A 27,261-nucleotide genomic window follows, 5' to 3' on the forward strand; every position below is an offset into this window, starting at 1 on the left:
GCTGAGGGAGGAAAGTATTACTCTACCTAATACCAGTTCTTTTAGGCAGCTGCTGAGATATCAAATGATGTTAATCTATTCCTTTTGTGTGAGAAATAACACAATTATTTTGATGTTTAAAAGAATGTGTTAGAAATTAATACAGAGTTTCATATTTCCTAGTCATGCTCATTTCATGATTTCTGCAGATTTCAATATTGTTATTTACCACTCTACTAACATATATGATAATGTGGTTCAATATGGCTTTCCTATAAATCCTACCACAGCTTTTTTCTGTTCCCATAATCTGTGATATTTCTGAGCTTTACCATGGAAATCTTAGTGAAATTTTAACTTACTTACACTCTCATTCATTCTTGCAGGTTCCTTGGGTATATGGAACTTCCACATCCATTTCCCCCTTACATGAAAAACTCTCACTAGGCACTGAACAAGTAACACAAACTCCAGGACCTGAATCAAGATACCTGGCTAGAAAAAAAAGGCAAGTTAGTGGTGTGTAGGTTTTTTTGTTTGTGGTTGTTTTTGTACTGAGCCAAGCTAGGACTTAGTGCCCCCCACCCCCCTGCGCTGCCATAAGATTTTTTCCTTCTTGGTTGCAAGACAGTTAAAGATCAGTTTTATTAGAAATCTTTTCTGTTTCTCCTAACAGGCATAAGTGTGTATATGTGTGTGTGTTACATGGCTTTTACTTAATCCCCTAAAAACGTGGTCACATAAAAAGTGACCTGGAATTGTATGAGGTAATACTTATCTTGAACTGTAAATTTTTTTTGAAAAGAAATGGAAATGTGTTACATCCACTTTCTGTTTTAGCAGATATGAAAACTCTCCCACAGATTCATTTGAAGAAGAGTCTGTTTCCCACAGAAAGACAAAGGAAAAACTTTCTGAGCAAGAGCTACATGAAATGTCAGAAAAACTCTCTCGCAGGCTAAATGAACTAGATCTAGTAAGTTACAATCTCTTCTTTATGGTATCAGAGCAATCTAACCTTGGTAATGATTGTGGAAAACAAGAACATAAATTAAGTATTACTGAAAAGGAAATCTGCAATTAACATCTAAATTCTAAGTTTTATTGAATGACCTGCTGAAGCTGACCCCCAAAAATCTATCCAATAGATGCTAAAGAGAGCTTTGGGTGAGCATACCAGAGAAGAGCTGGCAGATGAAGACAACCTTTCTCAGCATAGTGACAGTGTCATGGATTATCGTAGAAGGAAAGCTCGGCTAGGTAACAATTTTTCTCGTGGTACTTAAATATTAGGATGGAAAGGAACATCCAACATTTTTTTTTTTTTTTTAATTAATGTAGAGCAGATACATTGACCTGATCAATATTTTAACAGAAGATTTTTGTATTGTGCTCATTCACTTGCATTTTCTTTCTTGGATCCAAACCTGAGCAACAGTAACAGAATTACAACCAACTTCCCCTTTAACACCCAAATAATTGCGGTGAAATTTCACTAGAAGTACAAGGCAAACAGCTGCAGTGAAAAAAATGTACAGAAATTAGGTGGAAAAAGTACAGAACACATTGAACTCATTGACAGTACTGTGTGATCCTAAAATGAGGGCCTGTTCACAATACACTTTACAGTATTTTTTCTGTACTGAACACAGCATGGACTTCTAGGTATCTTACCACCAACACACACGGTGCACACTGTTTGTAATAAGATTATATAACCATGCTGTACGTAGACCAGACTATAAAACTATCATGACATGTGCAACACTGTATTACAAGATGGAGGTCTGATATTTGTGAACCTGGTATATAGATGGTCTCTGACCTTCAGATGGTTTTGCTGCCTTTTGCTTTCCCATCTTGGCTATCTCCTGGTACTTCTGCTATCACACAATCCAAAAAAAAGAAAAAGGTGTTTGTTTTTTTTTTTTTTTTTTTTTTTGGACAGGAGTGACTTTTTGAAGATAAAGGCTTTAGCTTTTCATGAATTAATTTGTGCTGAACTTTTCCACTCTTCTGCTGTAGAAAGATTTGGCTAGTTTTGGGGTGGTTTTTTCCTTACATTTGGCTGGAGGGTTTTTTGTTTCAAGTTAGATACTCACCAAAGCACTTACCTCTCCTTATAGATATACCACATCTAAAAAAGTACCCAGACAGGCCACGATCTCTTTCTCCATCCTCACCTGCATCTCGGCATCAGCTTTCTTCTGAGTTACAAGATACACTTTGTAGAGATGGAAAAGGCCAGATAGGGAAAATAAGCAGCCAATTGCAGAAAGAAATGGATGAAAGAAGAACAAAAGCAAAGGTAACTTCTGGGTTAGACCTGTTAGTTATTCTTACCAACGATTACACTAAAAAGGTTAAAACTTGAATGCCTTTACTTACTGGTGGCATTTAGCCCACTCCATTAATTTTGTAAGGTTGTATTTGTAGACTGCTGAGAAAAGATGTAGATCCCAAATTGGGGGTGAGGGGGGAATAGAGGGAGAGGGGAAAAAAAAAATGTTACTTTGACACATGCTGAGCAAGTTCATGAGGCATGCAGCTGAACTGGTTAACTTTTCTGTAAAATCCAAGCAAAGAAGTTCTCTTTATTTTTTAGCTCTTTACTAAAGCCTATGAAGATGAATTGAGAATTTATGAAGCTAGAGAGAGACTTAGGCTCTCCAAGCTCAGAGAAAAAGCCAAGGAAATGGTATGTCATGCACTACAGTAATGACTTAAAAAAAAAAAAAAATCTATCTTGGTGTTCTGTCCAGACATTGTGGATGTGTTTGGGGGGTACAAAAGTGCCTTGAACTTCCCTTGTCATAGTTATTTAGAGCTGTATATGACATATGCTACTGAGGTAGTAAACAGAAGGACAGCTTTTTCTGAGATAGGTAGAACGCGGGGACAGGCAGTTTAAGAGTCCAGCACTTGTAGGTATTGTTCTTAGGGGTAACTTAATCACCATGCTTTTCACATCAAGTGATAACTTCAAGACACTCTCTTTTAGAAGTAAAGCTAAGTGAGTAAGTAGATAGCTTCCATGGATAGGCCTAAACTTTACATGACGATTTGATTTCAGAAAGCAGTATTAGTGCTTTGTTCTAGGTAAGTCAGCTGCCCAAGAAAAGTCTGTGTAGTGAGAAACTGTAGCTCTCCAGATGAGCACTTCTTCCCCTCCAAAAACAACTAGGTTAATAAGACTGGATCTTTTAGTATGGTGCAGGCAATAGTGTTTTTCATTGTCACAATCTGTTCTTTTTATTTATTAGAACACTTTAAAAATTCTTTAGTGTTATTAATCTGGCAGAGGGGTTCTCACTACTTTCTTACCTATTGCTTGAACAGCAAGGAACATAAGCTGAAAGGCTGTGTCATGCCAGTGTGGGCTGCGCTATCTATTTTTGTAACCTTTGCAGGAGTGGTCCATAGGCTGTTATAATAGTGTAAGTGCTGCAGAAGAACTGAGGTTATGCAATAGTGAGTTTTAACCTTCATTTGAACCCTGACCTGCATTTGGTAGTTTCTGGCCTTCTGGAGAATCAAATTCAGTATGTCCAAGTTCCCATTCTAAAGTTTCAAAGCCATTTTTAAATTCCAATATCCAAACTGTGTGATCTATCAGTCTTTCCTTTCTCATACCTGTCCTCCATCTGTTTTACATCTGCTCCTAAGGAACAAGAATACAAAGAAAACATCTTTAAAGAACCTCCAAAAATGCCTCAGCCAGTGAAAGTTTATTCTAGAAAAACCACACCTCGGAATCCCAAATACAGCCAGTGGATTCCAAAACGAGGGACTGTGAAGCCAAAGAAAGCAGCTCCAAGTAAGAACTGCAAAACTATACTTGGTGGAAAACTGGCATCCTTTGAAAGCATGTGTTGAACTCCAAGAATAAAGGCATCAGTCCAACATATACCAGTCAGCTGTAGCATTTTCCCCTTCTTATGACCTCCATATGTCTGGATTTTTGTTAGGGAAGATAATGCTTTAAGTAAATGTAAAGCACTAATGCACAATTCAAAACTGTGACCCATCTGCTACTTCCTTAAAATCCCTTGGATTATTTTCAAGGCTTGTTTCCATTACTGCTACTCCTGTGCTTGCTCCCCTACATTCTCAACTCAGTCCCTTAATTTTTTTCTGAGCATATATTAGTTTTAAATTTCGAGGTCTAGCTTGAGTGGGCTGGTGCTGACCCTTGTGCAGGTAATAGCAACTGACAGACTCAGCTCTGTCTTTTGCCTTTTAATGCCTTTGGTAGGGAAAGACCCTGCCGTTGCAGTGCTAATGCTGCCACTGGTTTTGCTGAGCAAGTGATGCTGTAAGAACAGCCAACACACAAATTATAGGCTCAGTTTTGGCAAACAGCATTCTGCATGCTTATATGTAAGTTCATGGTATAATTCCCGACACATCTGAATGTACAGGTACAGTGCCATATTTTTCAGTATTTCAAGGGCATATACTTGATAAATATGCATTTGTTTCATCCCCCCTTCATCTTTTCTTGCCATAAAGATGTACTGGGAATGAGCTAGTTGTTCACAAACCAGTCTACTTTCCATCTGTTTACTTGACCTGGATCTGTCACCACTACTACTGTACTGGCATTATTTTAAATTGCTGCAGCCAGTGAGAGACAGTGAGAAAGAAATCACTGTCTGAACCATTTGAAAAAAGGGGAATACTTGTCTAACTTGGATCAAACATGGGGGGGGATCAAGCTTGAGCTATAAAAGGAATTCTTCAGCGCGGGGTGGGGGTGGGGGGAACCTTACTTGCGATCACTCTTGCAGCTGCTGTACTGACACAGTGATGCTATGTCCTGCTGGGTTCAGCCTGACGACATAATAATAGCATGTTAGTTACATACAATGTTCAATCTAAAATATTTCATAACTGAGGCTGACACTGTCTGGAAGAATTTACCACTAAATGTGTTCTCCGGGAATTTATTACTTACATCTGTCTTTACCTTGTAGTGAAAGTAAAAGATGATGACCTCCTACTTCTGCTACTGGAAGAATTTCCCCACCTGCATATTTCCCACCATACCATGAATAAAATGTGGCGGCAGCAGCTTGCACAGATTGAACAACTTAAGGCAGCTTCTGGCAAAGACAGAACTAGACTGAAACTTCAAAATGAAGTGAGTGTTCTTACTGCTTAATTTCAGCATGGACAGTACCTCTGACAGAATAGTAGTAGTTCTCAGTTTTTATTAGATAATAAAATCATTGTAACTAGTTGTTTATGTGCAGCATAGGGTACATACAGCTGAAGTACAATATGAGAGAATGATTTTACCCCAGCTCTGAGACCACAGATACTGCTTTTTCTTAAACTTACATATCCATTACAAATATGACTTAGTTTCCTTCATTTTAAGGACCATGCTAACAATGTAATCAGTAGCACGGACAGACACTTTGTGGCTTAAAATCTGAGCAGGCTCAATTGACAATATGCTCTGTCTCTAGGAAAGATTTGTTTATATTACTGCAGCCCTAGGTTTTACAGACTCTCTATTAAAGATGTCTTGCACCACTTGGTTCTGTTTTCTGACAGGATGTCATGTACAACTACAGTGAGTAAAGTTGAGCCAAAATAATACTCATTTGGTCCTTGGAAGTAATTTTTGAAATGGCAGGGGGAGGAGGGAAATGTTTCATTCCTAGGAGGACATGATTAGTTAGAAGAGGGGTGTATGTACCTAGACACTTGGGTTCAAATCTGCATCAGCCACTTGAATACAGTGTTCATCTTCTATACTTGTTTTTCTACTACTGCTTAGGACCACTTTTCTAAGCATTTGGAAGCTTAAGTGCCAGTTCTTAAATAGTTTTGTAGTTTAAAAGTTAACCAACTTTTGTATGTTGTAGATAACTTACGCATGGTAACTTTCTACTGCCAAAGAATATTTGACAGACATTAACATTGCCCTTCTACTAAAATACCTATATAAAAACTACTTGTCTTGCAGAATTATGGAAAATTTTGTTTTTTGGTTTTTTTTTGTTTTTTTTTTTTTTTTAACCTCCAGGTTCAACAGGCCCTGAAGAAGCATGAGCTTCTTGTTGACATTATTAAAAAAGGTCAAGACCATAACAAGAGACTGGTATGTTCTTTGAAGGGTATTTATTACATAATATGGAACTTTCACATTGAGCTAGTTAGAATACAAATTCCCTGACCACTTAGAGTGGCTGTTTATCTTGTGACAATATTATGCCTCTTGAGTAGCTCTGGTCTCAAATGCCATGTTATATGTTTGTTGTGTGGCTACTGAGGTCATGGGAGTGGAATATTATTATTACATTGCACTGTTGCTTTAGAAGCATAAACAAATCCTGAGAAAATACAAAGAGGAGAAGCAATTCAGCCTCCTGGTGTTACTGTTAAACAGTAGCTACCATGGCAATGCTTAATTATATAGCACTGCTGATGGCACCACTTTGCTAAATCAGTGGTGACTAAAGCTTCAAACCATAAATCCAGTGCCCAGCTGGAGCAGGGAGAAGCTCTTTAAGAAATGACCCTGTTTACTTAGTAAAAACTGACAAAGCTTTGTCTGAAGCTATACCTACAGGAAGCTTGGTGGTCTTATGGCTATTATTCTCCATTTAAGCAAGAATTTAAGCAACGCATCTATCGACAGAAATGGGCTCAAAACAAAGTCAGAGAGAAACGCCAGCAAATTGCTCGAGCCAGGAAATACTATGAAGATTACCGGGTTCAGTTGCGTGCCAAGATGATGAGGGCCAGGACACGGGAAGAAAGGGTAGGTAAAAGATGTCTTGGTCTGCAGGTGTGGAATTCTTGCTCTGTGGTAGCTCAAATAACAGCATGAGTAGACAGAGGACAAGTTAAGTAAACAAAGCACAGGAGCCAGGATTAAGTGGTTGGTCAGCCAAGTCCTAGATGAAAAGATTCCTTCTTTGGAAGCACTGACGCAGTTTAGGGCAGTCCACTGTAAAATAAAAAAGAGTGCTTGCCAGGGTTAAGGGAAGGAGAAAAGGGGTCAGGTATCAGTATGGAAAGAGAGGGCTGGTAGCAAGAGAAATTAGGGGAAGGAGATTTTCAGAAGCAGTAGGATCAAGTTGTTCCTATAGGTGCTAGCCAAAGAAAGTCATCTGAATAGTCCCTTAAAGTGATTAAAAAAAGACAGCTTTATTTGCTCATGTTTGTTAAACAGACTTTTTGATGGGGATATCCCCATTAGTGACACACATCAGAACTAAGGAAGGAAGCAAAGGCCACTTCTCTAAGAATTAACTTATTACATTTTTTTGCAAAAATAGATGCACCATTCTCACCTTTTATAATTCAGGCCTAGAAGGTCAGTGATCCATTATTGGTGATTTGAGAACTACTTGCCTCTTGGCTACATAGGCAGTGTAGCTACTAAGCATTCTTTTGTATGAACAGAAAAGCCTGAGTACAGGCTGGCTTTCCTGCTGTTGGAAGCCCAGTGGAAGGACCTTAAGCTAGAGAATAGAATGCAGGGGGGTTGTAAATCACAGTGTATGTTCGAAGACTGGCCTGTATTGTCAGGTCTTCCAGAGTGTTTTTAAAACTTAGTCAATACACATGTGGTGTTCTAGTCCCTTCCTTATATGTCAGTTCAGTCAGGTGTATAAGAACTTACCCATCAGAACTGTAGCTAAGCATTACAGATACAGCTCAGCTATGGACATATCACCATTACTAGATACCTAGCTGTCCACTTTTTTCATGGGCAGTGACCAGTCTTCAGTGTAATCACCTGTTCATCAGAGCACAGAGTAGCTGAAAAACATAAATGCATACTTAAAGCATCTTATTCAAATGAAGTGGGTTATTGTAAGCCTTATTATTCAGGAACGCTAGTGTTTCCAAAAACTGTCAAGCTTTTGTAACTATCTAGGCAACTTTTATATGGCTTTTTTTTCTTTTAATTATTGCCAGATATTTAAAAATCTTTTTGAAGAAGGCTTAGAAATTCAGAAGCAAAGACTGAAGGACTTGAGAACATATGCTCAAGAGAAGCGTGCTGAGCAAAGGAGAGAGCATGAGAATGAGCTGGAGTCTATGGAGAACTATTACAAAGACCAGGTAAACTTAATCTGCATCCAAGTAGTTAGGGGTGGGTTTTTTTCCTTCACCAAAAACCTTTGTTTTCTTTAATTAGTTCCAACTCAAACATTTGTTATGCTTAGTTTTCCATGCTAGCAGAAGCTTTATCTCAAGAACGCCAAGAAATCCAAACCAGAGAGAAAGCACAAGCACAAGTAAGTATTTTTAATTTTGTATAAATGGTTTCTCTCTGGGTGTTGTGGCTAATCTTTATTTTCTTTAGATGCTGCAGAAAACAAAAAGAGAACTGAGATCAAAGATGGAAAAGGAAATTCATCAACTGCAGACGATGATAATGCAAAATGATGAGGATACCTTTTTTCAAGAACTGGAAGCAGACAGACTGAAATGTAGACTTCAGATGGCTTCCTTTCAGTATAGCAAAAGCTTGTTCTTTTAAGATTTGGGGTTAATGTTACTGCAGGTCTCTTTCTGGGTAAGATGATGGGAATCTTTAAGAGAACTGCTATAACTGGAGGATGATGTGTAGCTACTATGCTGTAAAGTACCTGTCTGTCATCTTGACATGTCAAAGGTATAGAGCACTTAGGATAACCAATAAAGTTTTACCTTCTTTGCAAGGTTGGTTGGGATAATGCTGAGCTTAACACGTAGAGAAGGAGAAAAATCAGTGTGTTTTAGTGAAGTAATCAAACTGATCTCTTACTTTTGGAACAGCTGAATATTGAACCACTCATGCTATTGTGTTGGTTTTAGTGCTGGAGTTAAACAAACAAAAATTATTAACCAGAAATAACTAGACTGAAAAGCTATTGAGAATGAGCTTTAAAATAATGTGAGTGGTTCAAGTTTCCATTGGAAGGGCTAGTTATTGACTACAATAAAAGTGCCAAAAATGAATAATTCCAATATATTAAGCAAGGGAGGGCTACCTCTTCTCCACAATACTTACATTTGTGATTAAGATGCTGTTTTGGTGTGCGCTGGCTGTTAATAGCAAAGATATGAAAGACTAATACCTTATGCTGTGAATGTACTTGGGAAAAGTTTGAAATAAAAAACAATGAAAATTCTAAATCAGTAATTAAGTGTAAGCTACAAGAACTGAAGCCTTGGAAAGGCCTGTAGATAGCATTCCTAATTACTGGATGGGGCATATGAATATGTATATATTAAGTCTCAGCAACTTTTTTTGCAGTTGCTATTGGGAGGAACCGTAAGTCGTTTGTTTTCAAAACTACATAAACCCACATACAAACAGGTGATGTTTTGCTTCAATTGATCTATTTCAAAAGGGAGTCATGCTAATGCTAGATACAAATCAGTAAGACTGTACTTGCATTTAGCTTTCTCAAAAATATATTCTATTTAATTTTTAAGATAAGGCAGATTAGTGCTAGTTCTGTCAGCACAAGAAGCTGGCATAAAGAGACTAAAAATTCCAAAATTCAGCTTTTAAGTCTCCTTAATTAGAGGGCTATAACATTTGCTTCTAGCAGTAGGAGCTGAGAAGAGGCACTGTACCTATCTTTTGCAGAATCGCTGTCTACTTCTGCTATGAAAATATCCAGTCTAGTAGCTGAACAGTAGCAGTCCAGGCTGGAGTTCTTCAGCAGCCATACATTACAGGTCCTAAGTAATGCAAATATGTAATAGTGAATACTTAGCAGACTGAGAACAAATTACACAGAAACGAACTGATAATTAGTAAAGCCCACTACTGATATATTTTCTTCTGCTTGACAGAATTGGAAATCTTAGCTTCTCAGTAATGAGGAAAGGGTATTTAAAAAGTGATTTAAAACAAGCTCCAGTAGAAGAGTTCTTGCTTAAAATTGCTTTCTACCACATAGGATGTAGTGTGCAAAGTGATATAAATATACTGGAATTATATATTATGTATATACAACAGTAAAAACCTGCCATGAGGTGATGTCCCTTATGGAATCAACAACACAGTGGATTAAAGTCTCATACATGTTCAAAAAAAAGTGCTAGGCTAAAGAGAACAGCAGCTGGAGATGCTTCCTTGACAGATTAAACAAAACAGCTGGTAGTTAGAACATGATATACTTCACTTGAAAGTGTAGTAAGCGTGTGTGTGTGTGTGTGTGTGTGTGTGTGTGTGTGTGTGTGTGTTTTTCAGTCTCACAACCATTTCCAGGGAGTTGCTATAAAACAGGCTTATTTCAAGCATTTAACAACTGTTCACTAAACTTACTTACCTTTCTTTTCTTCCCCTAAGGAAGGTGGGTTAGCTTTGCTGAATTTTGAGAGAAGACATCTATTTCCTAACAATGAGATAGTCTTCTCTGGAACATGAGTATACCACCCACAACATGAAACTGAAAGTTGTACAAGAAAGGCACCTTTTTTGTTTGACCAGGACACTTAGCACAATTCCTTACGGTATGTAACAGCAGGTAGAAAGACACCAAGAGTTCAAGCATCTTCTCCTGCAACAAAGTTGAGTTACTCAAAACTCCTAATGTTACATTTTAAAGCAAATATTTAATAATAAAAAAAAAACCCTTAAACGTTTTAAACCATTGATGCTGTGACAGTGCAAACAGCATACAATTTATTGCTCAACTTCTGCATGGGTACATACATTAAGTACTTAAAAACCATTTTATACAGATCTTGTTGTTGTTAAAGCTCATGTAACAGCTGGGTGAAAATACAATGATATCAATGCTAAAACACTCTGTAATAAATACAATGGAAATGATAAACTAAGAACTGTCAGTTTGTGGAGGAGCAATTACACTTGTATAAACTAATTACAACTACAGACAAAGCTCTAAGGATGTGGTAGAGCCAGAAACCTACTAGATAGTGTAAAGTACAACAAATGGCACCTGTTAACTATATGGTGCAGTTTAAAATCTGAAGCAATTGGAGCATGCTACATTAAGCTGTATAATGCATACTTACGGTAGAGAAGCAAAGCTTTTACTTCCATCAATGCAGCCAGTTTAAACGCACCAGAAGTTTAATACAGATGTAGTGTTGTAGAACAAGAACTTAAAAACAGGTTGTGTGCTCTGGACTTTAGTACAACACAAAATTTGGTAAAAATAAATCAGTTTAGGGAAACTGAAACTATGTGCAAAAAAAAATTAGAATACATACTGTACAAAGCACCATTACAAAACTCTTTACACCGAGAAATTAAATCCTCTGAAACGCAACTGTGTACTGTATATTTGAAATCTACAAAAGTCATTGTTCATAATTAAACATTCATAATGAAAAGCAACAGCATAAAACGATGATGTGACATCTTTCTAAAACAACTAAAGACTGGATAAAGTAAAATCCAGTAAGAGGGATATGTTGAAATAAATATTCACATTAATCATGGGGTGAAAGTCCAAGGTTAAAATGCAATATTAGGCTTAGCACCTTTTTGAGGGGAAAGTAGCTGACATGATCTTGAAATAAAATTTTGCAAAGGAATTAACCCTTTACCATTTTTTTTGATAAATGTCCAACTAGATGATGAGGTGCTTCAGTTAAAGCTCTCAGTCATTAGAAAGGCACTCAAGATATTTGATATATTCATTCTCATCTGTCAGCTATGGCTAGTCAAATGTAGATTTGTCTAGTTTTGCCTATCATATATTAAATTTACAATATTTATCTTGTGTCGGTTTAAAAAAATTCTCTATGCCACACCAAAACATTTGATAGAACAGATGTACTGCTAAGGCTGCTGTGAAAATGAACAGTATTTATCAGCTCATCTATACTCTGTTTTCCGCAGATCTCACCTCCTCCCTCCTCAAGGGTGGCCGTAACTACGTGTTCAATGCATTTACCAGCTTAGGTAAACTGACAGGGAGAAGGTTCCTGGGAGGCGTGTACAGATGATGTGGTCAGGAGACGCTACAGTGACAGTCTTTAAATAGTGCTGAGGTGGGCTGTCTGGTGCAAAGAGAACAGCATACCTTCCCCATGGAATCACCTAGCTGAGCCCTGACATCTCCCAAAAGCTGGATCGAACGGGATTTTACTGAGAAAAGGTGCTTTCACAATCAGGGAAGCTGAAAAAGCCTTACAGCCATAGCCTGAGCAAGAGCAGAACAAGATCACTTGCACAACACTGGGCCTTATCCTGTGAACAGTGGTCAAAAGAACCTAGTCTCTGTAAAGAGCAATTCATGTCATACCTCCACACTTGAAGGGGTGAGAAGAGGTCTTTGGGAGTGTCTAGAGCAGTGGTCCCAAACCACAGGCAGCAGTACTGAGTAAGAAACACACTGGGCAACATCCTACTTTGCTCTCCCAGACAACCTGGACAAATGTAGTGATAGCTTCTCTGGTAACAGTATTACCTGAAAGCCACGGACTACAGACCCCAACCATAGAAGCAAAGGTACCAGCCATTTAAAATGAGTGCAACAGTCCCTTGAAATGAAGAAAAAAAGGGCCTGATATATTCCAAAGCCTGGCTGTCAAAGCAAGTCTCTTGGCTTTATGTTTACATCCCTATGTAGCCTCATGTCTGCAGCCAGCCCAGACTGGGAAGCAAGTCTTTTAGAACAAACCTTCCAGCAACAGCTGTACAAAAAAAATAAAATCAGATGAACATGTGGATTTGGCTCACCAGATTCTTACCACAATTCAACAAAAGTAGTTCGTTGCCCACTATTCTAATACACAACATCCAGTAGTAGTTTACTCACTGTGGCAGTCAGATTTGGCAGAACAAAATTAAGTTCAAGCTCCATAGAACAGACAGAAAATCAGCTAGCTCACTGTGTAACTTAGGCTGCAAAAGGGAACAGCTGTTTATATCCCATTCTTTTACAGTTATTTCAAGACTTGACTGTCTTCTCATCGGCAGTGTAAAAATAGTGCAGATTTCATGATTAATTGTAACCTAAGTTAAGAAACACAACACTGATTGGAAAAAAGCTACCTATTCCAAACACGCTCACCATTGAGGAGAATGCCACTGTCCACTGAGTAGACTGATACAGCTACACACTGTGAGCAGATCATACAGATCTTAACTGAGAATTCCCAAACTTACTTCAAAATTCAGTTCCCTCTATTGGTAGTGCATTTTAATCCCCTTTGAATAGATCAACCCATGTTATAATTCATATATATACTTAATTCCATCCCTACAATCAATAAATTATGTGCTTTGAAAACCTCCTTTTCAAAGCACATTGCATGTATTTCAGTTAATACAACTTTTTTAGTTTTATCACCATTTTTTCTTAGTTGTAATTTAAAACCACATGTCACGAGCAGCTAGACAAAGATTAAAACATGTTTTACCTGATAAATCTTTAGCATCAACAAATATATAATGTGATTTGGCTGCATTCAAACAAACTTTGGTTGACTGGACAGGATGGGTTCTGAAATAAACTGCTGACAGGCTTCTGCTGTCAAATATCACCTCATCAGCATGCTTAAAAACTTGAAAAATGCAGTGATAAATTTACAGTCAAAAGCAACAAAAAATACTCTTGACAGATTTGTTACAAAAATGCTGTTTAAAAAAAAAAAAACCCCAAATGTCTACCATTAAAAAGGTCTATCCCACATGTTAACACAAGTACTGTACCAAATACAGTATGTGCCACTCAGACTACAAATTTTGTTTTAAGGAATCTGACAAGTGATATAAATAGGACCCAGAAACATTATATTTGTAATTCATGCTTGAAAAATATAAAAAAGCCCCCTGTGGTAACATTTAAGTTGAATTTACATTGCAGAATATAATGTTTTACTATAAGAAAATGCAGTTAACATGTAAGTGGCTTTAATTAAAAAGATTAATGATTCTTTCAGCCAATTTTATGCAAAGTTAGAATAATCCAAAATATTTTTTCCAAAAAATAGCAGGTATAGATGCTGTTCAGTATCTTACACTTAAATCAGGCTGAAACGTGACTTGTACCGACTGCTGAAGTTGTGTCTTGGTATCTGAGAATAGAAATCAGGTAGGCAAATATAATAGATTACCTTTTACAAAAATAGTAGTAGTCTTTAAGTATAGAATACTGCTTAACAGTTGAAATGTAGGAAAAGTCAGCATTCTGTATGTTCAAGATATTAGTTTTTAATAGCAGCTGAATGATTCTACGGCAAGAGCCACAGAACCTATTTTCTTGAAAGGAAAAAAAAAAAAAATCCAAAGTTGTCCTTTCCCTCACAGTGTCCTAGTGTAGAAAAGGGAAAGATTCCTGTATTTCAAGCATTTCTTGAGTCTTGTCTGAGGGAAGGGCTTTCTGGCTGACAGGAGTATAAATAGAGTCTCAGGTAAGCCTGTGAAGGGTCATTCCACAGCAAACCCACATGTTTCTTCAATGGCAGTTAGCAGCTTCTCATATAGTTTGTCATAGCTTTCGTAGGGAGGAATGTCTATTCGGTTAAAGCTGTGAATAGAAAGCAAAAGTTTCAACTATCTAGAACTTAAGCCTCGTACAGCAAAGTATGTTAAAAATAAGTGAAAGCATAACCTGAAACAATGACAAAGCAATACTTAAGGAGGCCAACAGAACTTCATATAAATCAAAGCAATCTGTAATTTTTACACCTTTACTAATCTGTAATGGATAGCATTTATTATCTGAGGAAAAAAAAAAAACCCGCTCATAATATACAGACCACAACTAGCCTTAATCTGAATTTCGCAATAGAGACCTGAGGAGAAGCCTTACCAGGTATGAGCTTTCGGCAAATTGTTAGTGCTGGCATCAATTTGGTGTATTGTAAATAGTCGTGGACCTGCAGCACCTGCCAAAAAAGAAAAAAACCCACAAAACTCTACTACTACTGTATCACATAATAGGAAATTGCTTTATTACACTGTAATTAAAAAATAAGGACTAAACCAAAAAAAAGATAAGCTATGCATAAAGAAAGTTGAAATTATGTAAGCAGGTAGGAAAAAAATTACAGAGGAAACTCTCTTAATGCCTATCAGACAGATTCCCCACACACATATGATAACAATGAAATTATTTAAACTAGTGAAAGATATACAAGAGCAAAGCACTGATAAGGAGCAGTAAAACACCTGATTTACACAGCATACTATATAATTTTGATGGTTTTGAGTTTAATTTTTCTCACTCCAGAGAACAAAACTTATGCAGCTCTACCTGTCCCTATTTTGTAACAGGTGTTGACTAGTGGCCAATTCCATTCAAATTGGATAGAAGTGTCCCAGACACTAACTTTTTATAATTTTGTGTATTTATTTAGCTGCACAAAGATCCCCCTTAATATCTCTGCGAAAGGAAAGACTGCAGCATAGCAGTCTTTAAGACTTAGTACACATTGAAGAATTCACAAAAGGTAGAAGGAAAGAGGTTATGAATGCCCTAACCTTGACACAACTGGAATTTATGCCTGAGTAGACAGACACTAAAGAATATAATCCTCAGGATTAGACTTTCTTATGGGGACTCTTTACTGTCAAATAGGGGTGTGAACTTGTACTGCAGTGTCAGTATAACTCAGTTAGAAACCCGTCAACCTCCATGTTCAAATCTGCAAGAAAGCAGGTTTCATTTGTTCACAGAAGCACTTGTTTTACTAGGATGGTTATACTAAAAATTTCAGTGCAGATGAAATCATACTGGTATTATTTCCTATGCTATGCTCAAAACAGCTCACTCCACTACAGTAATAGTATTCACATCAATAGTAGTGTTAATAACTATTCCAAGGCAATTAGTAGTTATACAAGTCAATGAAGTCCCTCCATCCTCCCCAATATTATTTAAGCACTTATCACCGAAAGTGCAGTACTTTGCTTAAAAATAACCAGGGCCTTTAAGACCTCAATCTTCCTGAGCCTGAAGTCTTCCTGAACATTTTATGACTCAAGAAAAGAGGAAGAGGAAAATGAGTGCTTCTGTCTGAAGGAGGGATGATGAGGAAGAAAAACTGATTTCTATAGTAACTGTTTTTTGTATGTGGTAGCAGTCACCACAGAATGTGTGTTCTGCTGGAATCAAATCTTTCCGCCTGCTGAAGTGCTTTATGGCCAATGTTTCCCCTGACCGGTTTTCTCCCAAATTGTGAGAGGGTAAATATACGGTAACTACTTTATTTTTTATTGTGTTAACACAGCAGCATGGGTTGCAGCCAGAGTTGCTGCAACAGAGACCCAGAGCTTCAACTAGAGTTCAGAGGACTGGTGGGCAACTAAGGAGATAATTTCTGATTCCTGAGCTGCTTGTGATTTTGTGGCTCCTTCAAAAAAAGACATCAGCATTGCTAAAGTCCCTCTGCTGTTAAAGTCACAAGACCACTGCATGTTGGTGTCTTCTGATCACAAAGCTGTACAGATGATGATGGATTGTAAAATATGGAAATTAAAAAACAGAATTCCAGAAAAAACAGTAAGGAGGACCACACTAGGATCTCCCATGATCAGAACTTTCTACTAGAGGAAAGAAAGTGCCTAATTGAAACAAAAGCATTTACAGCTGAATCACAACATAATGAACAAATTCCAAGAAGAGACTTTCTGGGATTACTGTTCATCATACCATTAAAAATCCCTTTGAAGAAGTCAAATTACAGCCAACCAGCTTCATTTTCAGCTAGTGTTTCCGTGATGTGTCCTATTACTTCCCCCAAGTACAGCCATTTGCAGTTAGTTCTGGAGAAACCTTACCTTGTAACGCCTTGAAGCCCTGCAGAGGCACTCTGGATGAGCCAGTCACAAACTGGAGAAGTCGTGCTCTCCTTTCTTCATCAAAAAACTCCACAGCTTTCCAGAACCATTTCACAATGTTACTGTCTGGGGTACAGTGTTTTAACCTAGTATTTGCCTTCCAGTCGTTAACATCAATTTTTCCAAGTCCACAGATGATGAGCTATGAATTTAAAACATAAATAAGTACTTCATCAGTTATCAAAATAAACAAATGGTATTGCAGCTTGCCAAAAATGGTAACAGATTTTGAAGATCAACAGATTTTATACCAAAGGCAACTTTTTTCCTATCACTAATCTTTATTAATGCAGAAGTTAAAAAAAAAAACAAAAAGAAATTGTTATCTTTTACTTTTATGCAAAATTATTTTTTTCAAATTGTCTCAATTCAAATTAAAATTTCAGCCATTTCATAAGCTTATATGAAAGCGCCTGGTCAACTACATACTGGTAGCACAGATCCTGCCCTTCAACTCTGAATGTGTATGCATGACTGCCATTTGAATGCAATACTTATTTCTGAAGTGTAGCTAAGGGTATAATTTGGCTCATCCAACTCTGGACTGCGAAAAGGAATCTTCTATTGTTGCCATATCTATACATGTAATATCAATCAGATTTTTCTCTCCCTGAAGGAAAGCTTTCAGCACTTCTAAATAAAGATCAACAATGGATTAGTTTAAACTCAATAGGGATTTGACTATAAAGATATTTTTTTGCGACTAAGAATACCAGACCTCTCCCCTTTGTATTCTGCATCTGCAAAATGATTCTAAGTTTACAATACGGCCAGCTCACTATTGTTGAATGAGAACATTCAGGATAAAAGAACAGCAGTCACCAACACTCAAGTAAGAGGGAACAGAAGAAAGCATAAATAATCTATCTTGTAGCCATTTTATACGGAAAAAAAAAAGATCAGCTCTGCAGCTGACACACTGTATATTAGATTTCAATTTAAAAACAAGCTTGTGATCTATGGGATTTGTCTTGAGAAGATACTGTTTGGATGCCAGTCTTGACATTTTGTAGCACATCTGTTGGTGACAGCAACAGATAGCACCTTTCTTCATGCTGTATTTGCAAGGCCAATTTAGTCCAATGTAATGGAACTCGGCTATGCAAAACCACATAGCTGCCTGACACCAAAGTCGGTGCACTGGAAGGGCTGCAAGCAAATGGTGGGAGGCGGAAGGGAGTGACAGACTGTTTTCCTGGCAGCACTGAATTTAATTTCGTGAAACTGCACCATGAGAAATACGCACTGCAGCCTCGGCTGGAGTAACACTGTGAAACAATCTGAGGTCATTGCCTACACTTGTCACTAAATTCAATTGGGTTTTCAGGTATAGGACACGGTCTCCTTTTCTGTGTCCTGAAGATCAGATTGAAGCAAGAACTACTACTTTTACAGCTGCTATGAAACGTCAACTTAAGAAACACTTTCAGAGTTCTCAATGAAAGACGCATGCAATGACAACGTAGGAGAAAGCAGTCTCAGAGACTGCAGGACCTGGTGACCTCTTATGTTAACTGTATTTCTTGTAATATTGCACCTGCGAAACCCCTAAAGCACTGCGGATACAGCTTAGCATGTTACTTAGTCTCAGAAGAATGCTTCAGCCTTTTACTGTTGCACTTGACGACATAATGTAACGTTAGTGTACTGACCTCTAACTCTTTCTCATCAAATGTCTTCAGCAGATGTTGTGGGATTACTTCATTAAATCCCTTCTGTAAAGCCAGAAATTGAGCTTCAATTCCTCGTAAAAATCGCCAGTTTACATAAAGTCTGCAAGCAAGTACAAATTTGTTTTGTGAAAAATGTATTCAAATACAATAAACTTGCAAATTATCCAGCCAAAAACTGACCCTACTGACAGAAATATATTACAACAAAATTAGTGCACCACCACTTGGGGAAAAAACAAAACAAAAACAAAACATAACACTTACTTATTTCAAGCAAGTGAAAGCACCATCCCCCCATATCAAAAACTTTGTTTAGAACATATATTGGTGATACCTGACGTATTCCTTTTTATTTTCCTCTGTCACTGGGATGCTTTTGCCATTGGGTTTCAGTTCATGCTGAATAATTTCCCCATATGCATTGTGTTCTACACAAAATGTATGGTCCAAGACTCCTGTGATATCATTCTCACTGGTGGAAAGAAATAAGCAAGTAACTCAGTGAGTACATATTCTACAAGTATATTACAGCCATAATATATCTAATACACATCACAGTTTTCAATAACGTTTCAAATTACTGCTCGTAAGCAAAAGGTGAACATAGATTTTTTGCTAAGTTGTATTTCTGAACCATTTTAATAATGTTTAAATAATATAATCACATTTTAATGATGTGTTAACTATTAATAATAGACAAAATCATTAGTTCTGAACAATTGAACAGTTTAAAACTCAGTAATATTTTTCCCCCAAATCTGTATTCCTTAAATGTGTTAAGCTTTTAATGAAGCTGAACTATGTTATTGTGCAGGTAAAAAAGATGCTTCTTAAAGCTGCCTGAGCAGCAGAACAAAACATACTTCATTTCTTTTCAATTGGATTTAGGAACATATATCACGTGTTAACTGAAACAGAATTCTAACATTTTAAAATATAATGCATGGTACATACAGTATCCAGACTAAGCTGTTATGAAGATCAGGGTCAACCAATTCCATATCATCCAAAGTAATTGGCTTCCCTAGCAACTGCTTATAGAAAGGCAACGTGAAGCCCCCATCAATATAGTGTCCATGAAACACAGCCATCCCCATTATCCGTCCAACAAAATGGAAATATGATAAGTGTTCCTAGAATTGAAAGAAGACACTAAGGCATTCAGCTAATTAAGACCTCCAGATAATATCTGCTGAATATAAAATTTCAATATAAAGGAAAAAAAAACAATTCGAGTTTTTTTTGTTTTGTTTTTATACATAGTACATTGTGTATATTGCTTCCAGTCCAGAAGTCTTACTACTAAGAATCAAAACAAATTTAATTTCTCCCAAGAGAAACATAAATCAACATCTTACAACAAAATTAAGAACACATTTGAGGTTTTTTTTTTTTGATCTGTACTAAAAAGAAGTTATCATATCATTGCACAAATTCAGTCTCTAGCAATACTAATGCGAGAATTAGATTCCTTAGTCCAGAATGTTCTCCACGTATTGAATTTCTAGGTCACAAAAAGATCCTTTACAAAACTTATGTTACCATTCATACCGGGTTAACTGCAGAGTCTGGGTTGATTTGCAGTGTATAGATATCATCTCGGGAATATTGGAAGAGGCCATAATACGGATTCAACATTTCATGTGACAATAGGTAGAGCCACTCCCTAAAGAAAATAAAATAATTTATTGTGCACTTCAGACAAATGCATTCCTACACTGATAACCTTTGCAAAATAGTAAGATTTTTAATCTTACTGTTAAACAAAAATGTGAAGGAAGTTAGCTGCAAACATGCTTAGGTAAGGCAGAAGTTACAACTATTTTTACTGGCTCAGTAACTACACAGTACCTGACAACTGGCATATTTCCCAGCTTTCCAAGATTTTTTTTCCTGGTTACTTATTTCCAAGAGAATTTCTGATTGTGATTTGCTTTCATCCACTGCACATTAAAACAAGTTACACTGTGTATTCTACTGACTATACTACACTGATGTTTGAGTCAAAGCCTTTAATATAAACAGTCTTCCAGTAACGGATATATTTAGTTAACACAAACTTCTAATTACATTTTCACAGATCAGTAAATATTAGCCTAAGAATTGAGACAAACATCCGTAACACTTCCTACATTCCTTAGCTTGGTCTCCCTTGTATTCTCACATGGAAGATGGGGAAGGCTCCATGCCATACTGACTGGAAATCAAAGTCATGCTGAAAAATACTAGCAGATGCTTTGGACAGTAATACATGATAGCATCTGTAACTTCTTTATTTTAAACAGTATTAGCAAATAATTAGCATAAATTAAGTCATGCAAGACTGTTGTACTAGCTACAGCTAGCTAAGATGTTAAAATATTTAGGAATGGGGGTGAAATAAAACTTCCAGTGGCCATTTGCAAATTCATGAAGATACATGTAATAGAACAGCGTAGGTCCCAAAGATTATTTGCCATACATTTTCTAAAGATGCAGATGACAGACTATTTGGGAGCATCAATTCGTACTTTGAAATGAATACTCATTCCTACAGAATAGTACTATTGGCCACAATGCAAACCACGAATCTCCTATTGAAAAGCTCACATTCACTTAGAGAGTAGATCCACATGCCAGAGGTGGAGCATATTTTCATTCAAGTAAACTAGCATCCATGTTAATTTGCCAATAGAATTCTAATCATTGCTTTAGCGAATGAAGAATATCTTGATATAATCCAAAAAATGTTACTTTTTATAAACAAAAGTAACCTCATAAACCATTGACAGGCTTTAGTTCACTACTAATTGCTAATTTTTAACATTCTGCTTCAAACAGTAGTCAACAATCTGTAAAATATATTATGCTCTCTCTTTTTTTTTCTTTTTAACAAAGGTCTGCCACAAAGTTGAGTGCTTAGTAGTGTAAATTTTCAGATATCCAAGCTTCACTAACCACAGAAAAACAGGGTATTTGCAATAGATACCAAAAGCCTCTCTCACATATATGGAAGGTCTATGATGTAATTTGTAATATTCACTTTGATTTATTTACAAGAAATTAGGTTTTTTGATGTAGTTTTTGCTTTAGAAGACTATCTGATAATATATATTCTTCTAACATCCAATCTGTTGCAATAAAATATATGAAGAAAAATTATTTAAAAAGAAACAGGGCTGATACAAGACTGGTTTATGATTCAAAGCAGATGTGTAGTTGGGCAGCAGCAGGGCTGTTTACCTGGCAACACCTCCATAATCAAGGCCTTCCTCTCCACGAAATTTTATCATTAATCGTTTCCACAGGTCTTTAGGCCTCATCTTCATGACTTGCCTGTAGGATTCCTGTAACCACACAACACATTCTTGTATTAACTGCTATTTACAGACAAGAAACTACTACTGTTTATTAGAAATGAAAGGGAGTCTCAGACTTAAAGCCCAAAGGAGGTACTATTTGCAAAGATACTAACCACCCTCTCTCAAATCATACTTTGTTTTCTACAAATGTGGTAACCCTTGTCAAGTAAAGCAGATACATGAGAAGAGCCACCTTCTACTAAATTTCCAGAGGTGTATAGTGATCAGTATTTTCTCTTTCATTCTCATATTACTAAAAAAATTTCAATCTGTGCCAGTAAAATCCTTTTACTTTGCATAAAGGCACACGATTTTTCCAGCCTGAAAAGCCAACAGCAGAGCAGCTACTCTGGGTGGAAGGCAGGTATAAATCTCCAGGAAGCATTTTAAGAACATTAGCATCAATGCCACCCCAGTAATCTACAGAATTACTCTTCTATTAGTAACACTTCCAGCTTGCTTTGAATGTGTTTTCTTGCTGGAAAAGAAAAGAGACAAAATGAATTTAAACAAAATGTCTAGTTTTTATTTATGCCTCGTATTGCTACCCCAATCTTTGGCTTTGGGGAAGAGAAGAGGTAGGCATACCTGGGACCCAACACACTTCACCTAGTCTTCAGAACAGGAACTTTAATAGCTTAACTGCAGTATAGCTGCTCTTTCCCCCTTTTTTTTCCTAGTTGATAAGGAAGTGATGTGGCTCTCCCAAAGGGAAGCCCAATACAAATCCTTCTTGGCTGGGAAAACAGTGACAAATATTTTGTCAATGTGGGACTTTTGAGTTTATGGGTGGGGTAAAAGGTGACGAGGATGGGTGTGATGGATGACAAAGTTCTCAAGAAGACAGACTGTTCTCCAGCACAAGCCAATGAATTATAACTGTGTTTAATTGATTCAGCAGAATCATCTCCCAAAATAAAATGCAAACATTACACTGTGGGCGTCTCTGGTCACTCAAAAGCCTGGAGATTTCATAAGATAGGTCTGGTGGTGGGGGGGGGGGTTTGAGATATGTGCTAAGTAATCCAAACTCTGAATATGAATGCTAGTCAGTAGCCATTTTACTTAAATTACAAGACATTAAAGATCATGTAAAGTTCTGCTTGTTTTTGAACTTGCAGCATTCTCTCTATAACACACTAGTTTTCTTATATTCAAGAAGTGAAACAGTATCTTCAAATACATGAAGCACTTGGACACTTTCCTCAGTCCTTGATACTGTCTGTACATCCCCAGTGACATGGAAAGCTTTCTTCCTTTTTCTTCTTCTCTACGGGGTAAATACATCTACTTTAAATATGCAGCTGCTCTGAACATCCCCTTGAAATGCCTCCTCTTTCCATTCACCACTTGTAAGCTTCCAGCTTTAACTCTGGACTTCATAACTTCACCTAACTCAGTCTCTTCTCTAGACAATTACGAATAACCCTCATCCCCGTCCCCCAGTGTTAATAAATGGGTCAGGTTCTCGAATTACCTCAAAAATCTCTTCCCTGGAGACCTCAATACGACAATGGCCGGCTTGAGGTTGCTGCTGTGACAGCTCTTGCCTCAGGATCTTGAGTTTCTGCACCAGGTCGCGTTTGTACCTTGGCACAGTCAGACACTCTGCCTCATCTGGAAGCTGACACAAGGACACTACCTGCTGCTGCTGCTGGTGCTGCTGATCTTTAAGTTGATTCTGGCGGCTAGAAACAAACACAGCTGTTTGCAGATATTCAAGTCATATGTCCCCTATTTTCTTTAGGCAATTTTTAAATGTTAAGTCTTCGTAACTAAACTAGTTTCATTTCATTATGGTGATTAGTGTGATTATACTAAAAATGTCCAGGTCCAGTAAAAAATAAAAATAAATTCAGAGAGATTTTATCCTGACTAAAGACATATGTGTGTCTGTCTTTCTTGGCAACTATCAGCTGGTTTTAGAGTTTGTTATTTCTATTAGTACTACTCTACAAAGTATGTAAAAGGTTATAGCACTATATAATAAGGTATTATCCATACAATTTTACTACCGAGCTGCTGACACTGAATTTCTCAGATACCATTTCCATATTTCCTTTGCGTGTTTTACCTTCCTCCATTTTAAAATCCAGGGATCTGCCAAGCACTATGCCTCTAATCTACAGTCAATACCATAGTCTGTTTTAAATGGCTTGTCTGAAAAAGAGTAAGCTTACAAAAAGATGTTTGTTCTGGCAGCTTGGCAAGGACCTTGTCCCTTGTACCTGGCCTAGTCTGGACCACAGGAATGTGGGGAGTTCACATGTAACTAATTGGCACAGATAAACAAGTATTTTTACTAGCAATTCTAAAAGATTTTGTAAAGCTAACCTCTTACTAGAGAAAGTAAATTAATCTTGCTGCAGAGATACAAAAGTGTCCTTTCTTGTACACAGTGAGTGGATATTTCTAATATGACCTAGCTTTTTAGTATGGCATTTCAAAACAACACAGGATAAAAATTACATTTTACCTAAAACACGAGAAGAAGATTTCTCTGTGGAACACACGATAATACCCTACATTTACTGGATAAATAGGACAGGTTAGAATGCAGGATGCTTTTCAGTGGAATGTTAATTAGTTATTTTTTAAACGTCAAAGACCAAAAATATTAGATGGAACCGTATGCAATTGTAACTTCGGATATATTTCAGTCTGTTGTCTATTTTGAAACAAGATCTACTAGAAAGCTTCCCTGGCCAACCAGAATTAATGTCCAGCAGGCTTTTGCCACAGGAACATTCAGAATTGGCAATTAAAAAAAAAAAAAAAAAAAAAAAAGCGAGGAGGAAGAGGAGAAAAAAATTCCCAGTTTGCTTTGTTGTTCTGACTTTTTTTTTTTTTTTTGAACCTTTTTTACTTAAGGAAATTTGCAGGAAAATAAAACACAGAAAACTAGCACCAGGTGACCAGGAACCTGAATCATTGTCAGGAGTCCTACGAGCCTATCATTTAGAAACCCCTGCAATGACACACACTGTGGATCAGTTCAGCAACAACTCAAAGCTTAGTAGTAGTAGTAATAATAATAATACAGCCTCTTAACTCCTGGACCTTAAGGAAGGAATAATGCATAGAAATTCTGTTCTGTTACTATGCTCTGGGGAACAAAACTTCAGCAGTTAGCTTAACCACTTTTGTTAGATTGACAGCGTGTAAGGTTTTGGTTTTGTTTTAAACAAGGCTACCCTAACTTCGTTCTCAAGCTGATCAGAGTGGCCTAATCATAAACTAGTTATTTCAAAAGTCATTCCTGTGAAACTGCAAAGTCACTACACAGATTTAGGGAAGAAGACAGATGCTCTTGATATGGTTCCAGAAAAAAATTTTGATGTCATTTGTGCTATATTCACAATACCTTCTTTTCACTTGTGATTAGTATCAAATAAATCCCATGTAAATGCTATTTACTTGATGCAGAAATTAAGGCAAAGTCGTAATTTTATCTTCTGCACTTTCTAATTCTATAAGGACAAGCCAGTGAAAATATCCCTTATATTACACCTACCAGAGAAGGTTATAATTATATACTATGAATATGTGCTATCTTTTGTATACTATCTCTAGTAGTATAAAGACAGTAGTCCCTACGCATAAAGGTAGCTAATGTCAGTCTTAAAGAAAACAATCTCTGAAATGAACATGAATTTAAGAACTATGCATCAAATTAAAACAATCTAAAATACAGCAGGACTAGAAGAAAAATAAAATATCATCCTCCATACTAGACTAAAAATAATCACAGTGTAGTATTAGCTAAATAATCTGCAGTGCTTAAAATAATAAAACTAGGTTACTGCTCCAAAATTTAACGTCTCCATTTGTTTTCAAAGCTGAATGAGTATGCTTTGTTGTGTACAGTGCCTTCAGGATATAGCTAAGGACTTTTCAGGTGCCATAAACATCAAAACCTATCAGGAACTCTTGGCCAATATTTTAAACAGAACTGGGTAACAAGTCTGATTATTTTCACAACTTGTAATGCAATCACTGGAAAAACAAACCTCTCAGTTCAGTAGAAAAGTCTGCATCACTGGAAATGAACTTTTTATTATGGCTTTGAACCTAAAACTTTATCCCACCCATCCTACTCATCCCAAACAGTAAAATTTATTTCTCGGATAATTTACAAAATGACAGGCCTCAAGGCAAACTATTTATTTTTAAAAAGAGCAAATAAGGAGGTGGGTTTAAAAAAAAAATTCATATATCCTGTTTGGTGCAATAAAAGAATAAACACCAAAAAAGATTTATCAAGCAGCAGACTTAGAGCAGACTTTGCTGATGACACTGCTGGTTGAATTTCTGAAATCTTTCCCTAATGAAAGACAGATGTACAAATGAAAAACTTCTTAAACACACTGTAACTGTTTAGTTAAAAAGAAAGATGCAATGGGTTCTGTGGTTCTTGAACTTGAAAGTCAAACTGGACTTTCTGGATACTAAGCTAGCTATATATTGTGCTCTGTAAGTGTCAAAGTAGCCACTGTGTCAACACCATTTAAAAATAAATATACCCCAAAGCACTTTTTTTTTTTTTAAATATAGTCCAGTTAACTGAATTTTCTACAGGTTAGGCACTGCACTGTTGTAGTTAAGAGCATTTGGGGTTTTTCTTTGGCTAAAATATCTAAATCTGAGTTAATGATCTTCTCCGTGTACTGAACATGTACAGGCTCCTGTCTGGATTATGAGACACTTTATAATACTTCTGTAACACACAAACATATAATCAATGAATTTCAAAAAAAAATTCAACATTTAGACTCTTCCCTCTTGGGGTGTGTTCAAATGTACAGTTGGCAGACAAAAGCTAGCCAACTTTTAAATGCAACATAAACAATGTAAGACAACTTACTGGATACTACTATGTGATTCCTTGATTGTTTTTTGTGTGCCTGTTCCCATCATACTCTCCTTCAGCCTCTCTTTAAGACTATTCCTCATACCTGATGCTTGCCCAGCACTGCACACAGTTATCTAACCAACCAACTCTTCATTGTTTTTTCCACTTAACACCCACTTAATATTACACAGGTGTTTCCCAACACCATTAAAAGGTGTTAATAGGAGAAACAATAGAGTCAAATTCCCACAGTGCTTGGACAAGCTGATAGCCATGTCTAGACAAAACAGAAATATTTGTTTGCTTTTTGGTGTCCATTTGTAATAGAGAGTTCTCCAGTATGAAATGAGTGCTTCAGGAATAAAAACAGGAGCCAGAATCCTTCTGAGCCCTCTACTCCCTGCCCCCTTTTTTAAAAATATGATATGAAAACACTTCAGATTGGAGATTAATTTAAAACTCAAAACACTAGGGCAGTTGGTGCCTGCAGAAAAAATACCGTTCCTATTTTTTATTTTGGTAATAAATCTGATTTCAAAGAGTAGGTTTCTTTATTTTCAGAACATCTCAGCTAATCTTACTCTATAACTGAAAATTGGGCCTGAATTATTTTCTCCTTTATTCTAG

The 27,261-nt window shown here is 36.8% G+C and overlaps 2 protein-coding genes across 10 annotated transcripts in view; one reads left to right on the top strand and one right to left on the bottom strand.

Moving 5' to 3' along the window:
- Window positions 1-9,126, top strand: part of CEP95 (centrosomal protein 95) — a 23,365-nt gene extending 14,239 nt beyond the window's left edge. For 7 of the 9 annotated variants that reach the window (XM_064522728.1, XM_026099059.2, XM_064522726.1 and 4 more), the window contains 12 exons: window positions 366-487; window positions 823-955; window positions 1,128-1,239; window positions 2,106-2,287; window positions 2,585-2,677; window positions 3,646-3,796; window positions 4,956-5,122; window positions 6,017-6,091; window positions 6,602-6,754; window positions 7,921-8,067; window positions 8,172-8,243; window positions 8,312-9,126. In XM_064522728.1, coding sequence (XP_064378798.1) covers window positions 366-487; window positions 823-955; window positions 1,128-1,239; window positions 2,106-2,287; window positions 2,585-2,677; window positions 3,646-3,796; window positions 4,956-5,122; window positions 6,017-6,091; window positions 6,602-6,754; window positions 7,921-8,067; window positions 8,172-8,243; window positions 8,312-8,488 — 1,584 coding nt within the window. In that variant the 3' untranslated portion in view covers window positions 8,489-9,126. The remainder of the gene's footprint in view (window positions 1-365; window positions 488-822; window positions 956-1,127; window positions 1,240-2,105; window positions 2,288-2,584; window positions 2,678-3,645; window positions 3,797-4,955; window positions 5,123-6,016; window positions 6,092-6,601; window positions 6,755-7,920; window positions 8,068-8,171; window positions 8,244-8,311) is intronic. The other 2 variants (XM_026099060.2, XM_064522725.1) reach the window with 2 other exon arrangements.
- Window positions 9,127-10,588: 1,462 nt separating this feature from the next.
- SMURF2 (SMAD specific E3 ubiquitin protein ligase 2) overlaps window positions 10,589-27,261 on the bottom strand; it is a 68,882-nt gene continuing 52,209 nt past the window's right edge. The window contains exons 11-19 of the mRNA XM_026099062.2: window positions 23,260-23,470; window positions 21,664-21,767; window positions 19,993-20,107; window positions 19,396-19,574; window positions 18,776-18,913; window positions 18,421-18,541; window positions 16,709-16,910; window positions 14,739-14,814; window positions 10,589-14,453 (exon numbers count right to left, since the gene is read on the bottom strand). Of these exons, the coding sequence (XP_025954847.1) occupies window positions 14,354-14,453; window positions 14,739-14,814; window positions 16,709-16,910; window positions 18,421-18,541; window positions 18,776-18,913; window positions 19,396-19,574; window positions 19,993-20,107; window positions 21,664-21,767; window positions 23,260-23,470 (1,246 nt within the window). The 3' untranslated portion in view covers window positions 10,589-14,353. The remainder of the gene's footprint in view (window positions 14,454-14,738; window positions 14,815-16,708; window positions 16,911-18,420; window positions 18,542-18,775; window positions 18,914-19,395; window positions 19,575-19,992; window positions 20,108-21,663; window positions 21,768-23,259; window positions 23,471-27,261) is intronic.

The sequence above is a fragment of the Dromaius novaehollandiae genome, chromosome 18 (genome assembly GCF_036370855.1).
Source record: "Dromaius novaehollandiae isolate bDroNov1 chromosome 18, bDroNov1.hap1, whole genome shotgun sequence".
Taxonomy (NCBI): Eukaryota; Metazoa; Chordata; class Aves; order Casuariiformes; family Dromaiidae; genus Dromaius; species Dromaius novaehollandiae.